The 10,013-nt window shown below is 36.9% G+C and overlaps 1 protein-coding gene across 4 annotated transcripts in view; it reads left to right on the forward strand.

The window, feature by feature from the left end:
- The window catches only part of acap3b (ArfGAP with coiled-coil, ankyrin repeat and PH domains 3b), a 79,521-nt gene that overhangs the window by 53,650 nt on the left and 15,858 nt on the right, over positions 1 to 10,013 (forward strand). For all 4 annotated transcript variants that reach the window (XM_014002128.1, XM_014002130.1, XM_014002129.1 and 1 more), the window contains exons 5-10: positions 1,847 to 1,905; positions 2,132 to 2,315; positions 2,477 to 2,521; positions 2,607 to 2,702; positions 2,781 to 2,855; positions 3,938 to 3,949. In XM_014002128.1, coding sequence (XP_013857582.1) covers positions 1,847 to 1,905; positions 2,132 to 2,315; positions 2,477 to 2,521; positions 2,607 to 2,702; positions 2,781 to 2,855; positions 3,938 to 3,949 — 471 coding nt within the window. The remainder of the gene's footprint in view (positions 1 to 1,846; positions 1,906 to 2,131; positions 2,316 to 2,476; positions 2,522 to 2,606; positions 2,703 to 2,780; positions 2,856 to 3,937; positions 3,950 to 10,013) is intronic.

A 10,013-nucleotide genomic window follows, 5' to 3' on the forward strand; every position in this document is an offset into this window, starting at 1 on the left:
ATATTAGGGGTGCAACAATACATGTACGTACCCATATCGAACCATTCAATACAGTGCTTTAGGTTCAATACTCACTATGTATCAAACAGTACAGATATTTTTTAATTATTTTATCAGTTTGTCTTCTGGTGATGCTTTGTGTTGAGGGATCAGTTGATCTATGTTTGACTACTCCACCTAGGCTGCATTGTCGAGCACAAATCCACTGAAACTTGCTGTTTCAGCAACATTTAATTTAAAAATTGTACTTGAACAAATGTGCAGAATTATTTTCAATAAATTACAAGTTAAAAATGGCATGGACATTTCTCTTTTCTGCATTGAATAAATATCGAACCATGAGACTAAAGTATTGAACCGAACCAAATCGTAAATTTTCTGTATCGTTGCACCCCTAATAAATCAGTTTTTTATACTTTCTTTTTGTGTAGCCATTATAGATTTACCACTTGTTTGTATAATTTATATCAGAATTATACATGTACACCAAAAAAGCATTTATTCACAGGTGTTTTGTTTAATATCCACTTGATATTTTTATGTTAAATAATTATACTAAAGCAAGTCCATTTTTTCCCTTGTATTTATTGCCACATTGTAGAACTAAACTAGTCTTTACATTAAATAACACAATTCTTACAAAGAGAAAAAGCGATTTTCATGAGTTGCTTTCTTATTTAAAAAAAAAGGTGCATGACCTGTCCGTGTTTACTTAACTGTGTGCTCTTTAAAAAGTGAAAGCAGGAAGTTTAAACAATTAAAACCGGCAGGATTACAGCTGACAGAACAAGACATGTTCTAACAGGATTAAACGTGTTGAGTAACAGTTAAACAGAGACACATTTACAGGTCTTCTATTTGTTTTAAAATACTCATTAGTTTTAAAACTGGATTTTTGCATTTTAATATTTATTTTATTCTTAGTTCAGGATGTGTTTGTGGAACTGTATGACCTTTGACCTGAAACATGTCTTTTAGCTCCTGATGTTATGGGGCTGCAGCTCATTATGTGGATGGAGGCTTGAGCTAAGCCTGTCATCTGCCATGTGTATGTGGAGGATAAATAATGCTTTTCTATAGAGTTTAATCCACCAGTCTCCTGCATTGATTATTGAATAGAGTTTTCTGTATGATTGAATCAGATTTTACATGTGTGTGTTTGTGTGTGAGGCTGGCTGTCGAGACGTTTTGTTATATTCTGTGTGTTTTTCTAAATGTGAGAAATATAGAAATGAAAAGAAAACCCTTCTGTCCAGCTGGGGTGAAGAGCTGCTCGTGCAGCGCAGGAAATGGAGGGAAATCTGAAAGATGAGATGGGAAGGAGGAGGAGAGGGAATCCTGCAGGAAGAGAAATGTGTGTTTCTGTGGCAGCAGCAGCTGAGTGTGTTCACCCTGCTGCTGCCTCAGACATCTGTTGTTAGGATTACCTGAAAGGCTTTATACTGCCATCTTGTGGCGAGGTGGTGTTCCATTTTGAGTTGGGAAAATGTTTTGGATTAGAAACAAAATGTGTTCAAAAATTGATAAAAGGGCAAACTTGCCAAATGGATTCACCTGACTAAAGTTAGTTTCCTAAATGACTGACAATCTACAACTGTATATGAATCAGAGAATTAAATTGAAAAATGGTTACCAATTGTTTATTCTAATCATATTTGTTAATAAAAAAAGATCAATTCTAGTTATAAATGGAAGACAGACGACATACGGCTTGTTAGTAGTAATATTATAATTGAAACAACAATAATCAGAGTTGAAGGTATTTATTTTGTAAGTTGGAAACCGAATCAAATGGAAGCTGCTGATTAAAATCCTCCTGTTTTTGTTTGTTTTGTTGTTTTTGCAGATTTTGTTCGACCAGGCTCAGAGGTCGATCAAACAGCAGCTTCATACCTTCATCAAAGAGTGAGTGTCTCACCAGTCGCTTCACTCAGCTGAAGAAAAAATGTTTCCTGTTCATGTTTATCCAACAGGATGAATTTGGATATTTTAGGAATGACTCAACGATGTTAATGTCAGAAAGAGTTCTCTGTTTTATGCACTCAAAAAAAAAAGGAAACAATATTTAGACTGTTTTTTGTCGAGTTGTGATTTAAACCACCTGATGCTCAAAGTGCCTCCCTTCCACCAGGGATGTTCGTAAGTTCAAGGACACCAAGAAGCAGTTCGACCGTGTGCGTGAGGACATGGAGCTGGCTCAGGTGAAGAACGCGCAGGCGCCCAGGAACAAGGTGCACGAGGCGGAGGAGGCCACGCAGGCCCTCATCCTGAGCCGCAAAGCCTTCAGGCACCTGGCTTTAGATTATGTGCTGCAGGTGAGACGCTTCCTGCACACAAATAATTCCAACGTCGTCCAGCAGGTGGCAGCGACACACAACAGCTGCTGAGCTGCCTGTTCATCATCTCTCTGATAAGATCACTCCGTTAATCTCGAACACGAAGCCTGAACCTGCGTTTCCCTCTTTGTTTACGGCAGATTAACGTCCTTCAGGCCAAGAAGAAGTTTGAGATCCTGGATGCTGTGAGGGACTCGCCGTAATCTCCGCACGAACGTCTAAACAAACAGTCGCAGATGTTTTGACCAGTTTTGATTCCTCCTCCTGCAGATGCTGTCGTTCATGCGAGCCCAGTACACTTTGTTCCAGCAAGGCTTTCACATCCTAGATGAGATCGACCCCTACATGAAAAAACTGGCTGCACAGGTGAAACTACGGTTAAATGGCAACGATTGAACCCTGCGTCTGCTTCTGTTCCTGATGTTTTCCCCTGCGTGTGTACAGCTGGACCAGCTGGTCATCGACTCCGCCGTGGAGAAGAGGGAGCTGGAGCACAAACACGCTCTCATCCAGCAGAGAGTGAGACAAGAAACGCATCACTCTCACCTTTCAACACTTTTAAAAACTGCATCGGGTCACTTTTTACTTTCCCCTCCTCTCSTTTTTATCCCCATTATTACTAAACAAATTAAAACAAAATAGTTGCTGTAATCTGTGGTRTAATTTCTGGACTTAGAAATCGCACTATCTTCTTTATTTCTTAAATGAATTTAGAGAATGATAGAAAAGTTCTGCAGAATTTAAAAATGTCAAACAGTATTTGCGTTATAGAACGTCCGATCTGAAATGCTTCCTGGGGATTTTATTTGTTTTACTAAAATATTTCCTTAGGAGTTATTTCCATCAGCCGCTGTTATCACAAGAAAAGTCAGTGTTGCAAGAAAAAAAAAGAAGAMGACAAACAAAAATGTACATTTGGGGTATATCTAAAATGTTATCTTAAAGTGAAATCAAAGTTGTTTTTTCAAAGCAGCTCTGATGAAGTTGTGGATTTTCTTCCCCATTTAAATGATGCAAAAAAAAAMAAACTCTCAGAAACTGTTTCCTCCTTTTTAAAAAGGCTGAAACTAAGAGTTGACATTTGGAAACGAGGCGTTTTAAGTCAGGTAGTTTTTTTTCTTCTAGTCGTCTCTCAGCTGAGGAGAACCTCACAGACTCACCCCTGCGGCCCAGCAGTGACATTCATGCACGGAAATCATCCATCTGTTAGGAGAGGCGATGCCAAAAACACGTCTGTTTTTCCGCCTCGCTTGGCTCTTACCTTGGATCGATTTAGTTGGGAGTGAAAGCGTCCTGGCAGACGTGCCAAGCAGCTTCGTGCCCCGATGACCTTTCAGCAACGCTCCCTCTTTAATCAAAAAGGAAAAAAAAGGAAAAACGTGCCCTGTCTTTTGTTCCTTTGCTTTATTTTTGAATATATTTGACTTAGTTCTTGAGCCAAAAAGTCATTTGAGTTTCAAATTGATCTCTGAACACTCATTATTAACTCACATATTTTATTCATGTTTTATTTTTTAAATAAAGCAACTGTTTTCTTTTATTAATATGTTTTTCCTTCCTTCTTCTCCATGATTCCCTTGACCTGATTCTTCCTCCTCCAGACTCTGATGCAGGTAAGTTTTTGTGTTTTTCTTTTCTTCCTGAACCTTAAATATATATTTATAAAAAAGCTTCCCTCATTACAAAAACTAAATGGAAACTGTAATAACCTTGCATCATGATTCATGGAGCACTTTATAGATTTTCACAAGTTTTGGCCCTCATTATCTTCTGGTTGGTGTTGGGTTTCTCTGAGCTCATATTGTTTCTGTACAAACACATGAGCAGGCAGTAAAAAAAACAAACCCTTTTTATGCTCTTCACAGTATAACAAATCATTTGCCCTGATTATACAGTATTTGTTGTTAACCTAACCCAACACTTATTTCACTGCATCCGTTAAAACTGGATGTTTCCTTGGCATCTGAAAACACATTTTCTCAAAGAAATAGAATATAGCAACTAGAGTTCAGAACCCCATAAATATGATCATAATACTCCAGTTCTTGCTTCTTTGCCCTGGCTACCTGTGGTGCTTAGGGCTGATTTTAAAATTGTATTGATAGTTTTGAAATCATTGAATCAACTTGCACCATCTTATATGAAGGACTTTTTGAGGCAGACCAGCAAATAGAGAATTGCAGTAATCAAGATGACAAGGAGACAAAGGCATGAATGAGTGTTTGAGCATCAGCAAAAGAGATCATTGATCTTATTTTGGCAATATTCCTAATTTGATAAAAGCCAGTTTTAATGATATTTTCAAAATGTTTTGCAAAGCTCAGATTAGAATCTAAAACCTGCCCCAAGATTCCTAGCCTGCTGTCCTGGTAACATTTTTAATGTGGGGGGTTAAAAGACATATCCTGATTAAAAATAACACCAAGGTTCTTTACATTAAAACTGGAGGCCAGATTAATGCCATCCAGAGGAGGTGAAAGGCTGCAAATAAGATGTTCAGGTCCAAAAACCATAACCTCAGTCTTATCTGAGTTTAGAAGCAGAACGTTAAGAGTCATCCATGTTTTTATGTCTGTAAGACATGCTTGTAGTTTAAGTAACTGGTTGGATTCATCAGGTTTCATGGATAAATATAACTGAGTATCATCAGCATAACAATGGAAATTTATCCTATGCTGTTTAATAACTTTACCTAATGGAAGCATACATAAAGTAAAGAGGATTGGTCCAAGCACTGAACCCTGAGGAACTCCATGACTAACTCTGGTGTAAGAAAATTCATTAGTAACATTAACAAACTGAAATATATCAGTTAAATAAGACTCAAACCATTTTAGAGCTGTTCCTGTAATCCCAATATCAAGTTCAAGTCTATGTAATAAAATGTGATCATTTGTATCAAATGCAGCACTGAAACCTAACAGGATAAGAATGGACACAAGTCCACTGTCTGAGGCCATGAGAATATCGTTAGTAACTTTAACCATTGCTATTTTTGTGCTATGATGAGCTCTAAACCCTGACTGAAACTCCTCATACAGATTATTTCTATCCAGATGTTCACGTAGTTGATTTGCTATTTTCTCAAGAGTTTTTGAGATGAATGGRAKATTAGATATAGGTCTGTAGTTGGCCAGAACTCCTGAATCAAGATCTGGTTTCTTAAGTAAAGGTTTAATTACAGCAACCTTAAAGCTCTGTGGCACATAACCATTCATTAAAGATAAATTAAGTACATCTATAATATAGATATTAATTAAAGGAAATGCTTCTTTGAACAGTCTGGTTGGGATGGGATCTAACAGACATGTTGATGGTTTGGATGAAGCYATTATTTTAGATAATTCAGAAAGCTCAACAGGACAAAAACTGTCCAAACATAAATCAGGTTCGTGACACTAAAGCTGCCTCATCTGACAGAGAATCAGAGACAGTAGCAGGAAATTTGGCATGAATTTTATTCCTTATTCAAATTATTTTATCTATAAAGAATCTCATGAAGTCACCACTACTTAAAGTTATAGGGATACATGGCTCAACAGAGATAGGACTTTTCATTAGTCTAGCTATAGTAGTGAACAGAACCCTGGGATTGTTTTTATTCCCTTTTATTAAAGATGAATAATATACAGTTCTAGCTTTACAAAGGGCTTTCTTATATGTTAGCAGACTATCTCTGCAGGTTAAATAATATTATTTTATGTTAGTGGAGCGCCATTTTCTTTCCAGTTTTCTAGATGCCTGTTTTAAAGAACGTAACTCTGAATTAAAACAAGGAGTCAGCTTCCTCYGATCGATGAACCGGTGTCTTTTTATCACCTGCTGCCATGACAGGTTGGTGATAATGTAATGAAATTATGATTATTTGGTAGTAAAATATCTAATAAAACACAACAGATTCCAAGAAAGTTATCACTAAATTAATATCTAATAAAAAACAAAAGATTCCAAGAAAGTTATCACTAAATTAATGTATAATAAAACACAACAAATTCTAAGAAAGTTATCACTAAATTAATCTCTACCACTGATTAACTTGTGGCGTCAAGACCTCTGTAGGTTTATGCTGTGTTGGAACAGGTAAAGATTACTGCACTGACTTGGAACTGCAGTCAGTCCTTGTTTGCGCTAATAAAACAAAAGGGAATATTCTCTGAGCTCCTTTTGCAGTAATGAGATGATCTGAGCTGCTCGGGTGTCTCAGACGTCCTTGTTTTAGATCCTCCAGCTCTGGTTCGGGACAGTGCCAGGGAAGGTCAGCGTGTGATCGGAGAGATGCGATGCCAGCCTGACTCCACTCCCCTCCTGCATCCTCTGCCAGCTCCAGCCAAAGTTTAACAGATGGCTTTTAGGAGGCACAGCAGGGAGGGGGGCTGAATATGAGGGCGATGGGGTCCAGATGCAGTGGCAGAAAGGGAAACTGTAAAGGACGAGCCGAGTGGGCCTTTCTGATGTTTTTCTTAAACGTCTTTATTTAAAGGAATTAAATCATAAGACAGACTGTATTTTTTATGGCTGCTGACCTTGTTTAACAAACACGATGAGTTTGACTTCATTAGGAATGTGGTATCAGTTTTCCTTGTTTACAGTCATCACACTTTATAATTGTTTCTGTAGAAAACATTTATGCACTGACGGCCTGCCATTCCTTGAAGTTATGCTTGTCTCGCCCCAATTTGAATTAAAATCATCTTATTTTGAAAAGGGACAGTTGTAGCTGGTTAAACCTTGTCATTAATGTTATGTAATATAAAATTTTATGAGACCTTTTATTTCTCAAAGTATGTGATCTCAGTATTTGAAAAAATTCAGAATCATGCCATTCATGTGTTGGCCATCATAAATGGGATTGACACCAAAAGTTGTCAGTTTTAGACGTACGTCCAATTATTACTTTCTGACAATTGTTTTAAAGGGGTCCATGATTAGTTGTAACATTAGACCTTATTTGATAAACATATATTTTAACTGTAAAATAAAGACTGTAAAAATACTGTAGGCTGTTTAGTTTTTATCATTTTTAAACTAAAAGTTTAAAAATATATTACACGGACGGGGCCATTTTAATTACACVCAAAGCATTCTGGGTAAATGATGACATCGATAAGTCCTCGGTCCTAGCGAGCTATATCCACCCTGAAGGTTAATCTTGGACAATATCTGAYGATYGACTCTTTTAAATGAAACCAGAGAGMGTTGACAGAGAGGAGAAGGTAGAAATGACTCAGYCTGTAACTGAAAATATGGATGGAGGASCTCAGTTTAGCTTGTTTGTCACACTAGCACCAAGCTAATACATATAAGGCAATAGTGTCGGTGCTAGTGCAAAGGCTAACAGGCTAAGCTGAGGTTCTTCTTCCATGAAGCAGCTCTGTGGTCCTCCATCCATATTTTCAGTTACAGGCTGAGTCATTTCTACCTTCTCCTCTCTGTCAACGCTCTCTGGTTTCATTTAAAAGAGTCAATCATCAGATATTGTTCAAGATTAATCTTCAGGGTGGATATAGCTCGCTCACACCGAGGACCTATCCATGTCATTTACCCAGAATGCTTTGCTTGTAAATAAAATGGCCCTGTCCGTGTTAAAATATACATTTAAAAATTTACAAAACTAAACAGCCTACAGTATTTTTACAGTCTTTATTTTACATATGAAATAAATGTGTGCCAAATAAATTCTAATGTTACAACTGATCAGGGGTCCCATTGAAATCTGTCTTCTGGTCTCTGAGATATTTTGCTAACACTGCACAGACGCAGGCAAAAAACACAATCTCCCTTTCACTTTCGCAGGCAATAAAAAGCCTGAACAAACATTTTGCCTCATTTTTCCCCTTTTTCAGTCATTTCAAACGTTTTTCTTCTTCAGGCTAATGCTGCGCAGCCTGAAGCGTGGCCTATAAACTGCAGAATTGTTGAATTATAGATGCCTAACATTCTTTATTAATCGGCTTCTGAGATACAGAAAGTGAAAGAAGTTAGATGTGTTGTAAAAAGTTGTAGCAGGTTGACAGAGGAGGCTTGTTTAAACAACTTTTAGCATCTCAGAACACAGAAAGAAGGCTCTATACAGCATGTGAGCCTTTTTTCGATAGATAATTGTATGTGTGTATTTTCAAAATTTGTCCTTTTTATTTGTTTACGTCTTTACCTCGACCTTCTTTTGATTGTCTCAGCTGCACGTTCTCTCTTTGTCTCACACCATGAATCAGGCAGCCATTCTTTGGAACTCTTTATTTCCTTTTAAGTCAGGCTTTTGTCTTCAGAAAGGCCTAACCAATTTAATTTCTTTAATTTCTTAAACAGAAAAATAGCCAAAACATTTAAAAAAGCTATTTGAAAAAGTTTAATTCATGAAATATACTGTAGCTTAAAAACCTGAAGAAACGTTATCCCAGTTGGAACAGAATTTCCATGAAAACTCTTCATGTTTAGTGTCTTAAACTGCCTCAGTGTGAGGATTACCCACACTCAGAAGTCTGTACATCTCATAAKGTTGAAATTAATACACAAAAACATAGCAAGTGTCTGAATTGCATCGAGCTTATAAAATGGAAGTTCATGTTAAAGAATGAAGCAGATTAAAGTCACTGTTTTCACTTTGGTTAGGCCTTTAATGTGGATGACTTGTCTTTGTAACACTTTTTCACCAGAAGCCTGTGTTTATCTCTTTTATGTGGGCTGTTTTACTAGACTATAATTAATAGCATTATTGACAGAYGTCTGTTATTCAACCAAACATAGATCCTGATGCACCTTTTAGCTGCTCTCTTACAAAAAGATTAAAGGCTGCCTTCGGATCCTTTGAACTGAAGTTTTCTGGAAAGGTTATGAGCAATCATCTTACCTGCTACAGATGGAGATTTGAACAATCTCTCTCTGGACAAACAGTTTAATTTTCACCAGACTGACAAGCAGTTTAGGCAAATTCTAATTTGCCTGGCGTGATTATACTGGTAGAAAAAAACATGAAAATTCTGCTGGACGTGCTACAGCTRGCTGCTGTTGTCCCTATTACAAAAGCCACCTAAAACAGACAGATGCTAACTGTAGCACTTCCAGCAAGAAAACAATAAGATTTCTGTTGGATAACTGTGCAATGAGAAATTGCTGTTTGTGTTTAAGTTTATATTTAAGCCTTGCATAAACAGTGCAAAATTTAAAAAAACAAAATTGTGTGTCAACTCTGTCCAGTGTCCTGCTAAAACTAGTTATTCTCTCGTCAATCCAGTCAAATTAAAATCTATTTTTCCAAATTTAAGTTCTTTAAATARCAATCTGCAACAGTTAAGATGTTTATTAACATTTGATCCAAACCAGTGTTTCCCAAAGTTAGGGTGAAACATCAAGGTCGGGTCATGAAAAGATTTTCTCAATCAATTACATTTTTGCCTTAGTTATTTCAAATGAGTGAGGTTAGTGTATTTAAAATGGATAAATGTAGTACAAAAAATATTGCTACTATGCCTATGTTTTGTTGACCTGATACAAATGTTTATCGTCCAAAAATAGTTGGGGGCACAGGTCTCTGCTACTGTTTTGTACTATTTTGTGGGTCAAAAGCTGAAAAGTTTGGGAACCATTGCACTTTGGTTCCCAAAGTTCCTTGGATAATCTCCAGAAATCAATTTAAAGGGTAATAAAATAATTGCTGATGTAATATTTTCCCTATAATTA

The sequence above is a fragment of the Austrofundulus limnaeus genome, unplaced genomic scaffold (genome assembly GCF_001266775.1).
Source record: "Austrofundulus limnaeus strain Quisiro unplaced genomic scaffold, Austrofundulus_limnaeus-1.0 Scaffold11, whole genome shotgun sequence".
In the NCBI taxonomy this organism is placed as follows: Eukaryota; Metazoa; Chordata; class Actinopteri; order Cyprinodontiformes; family Rivulidae; genus Austrofundulus; species Austrofundulus limnaeus.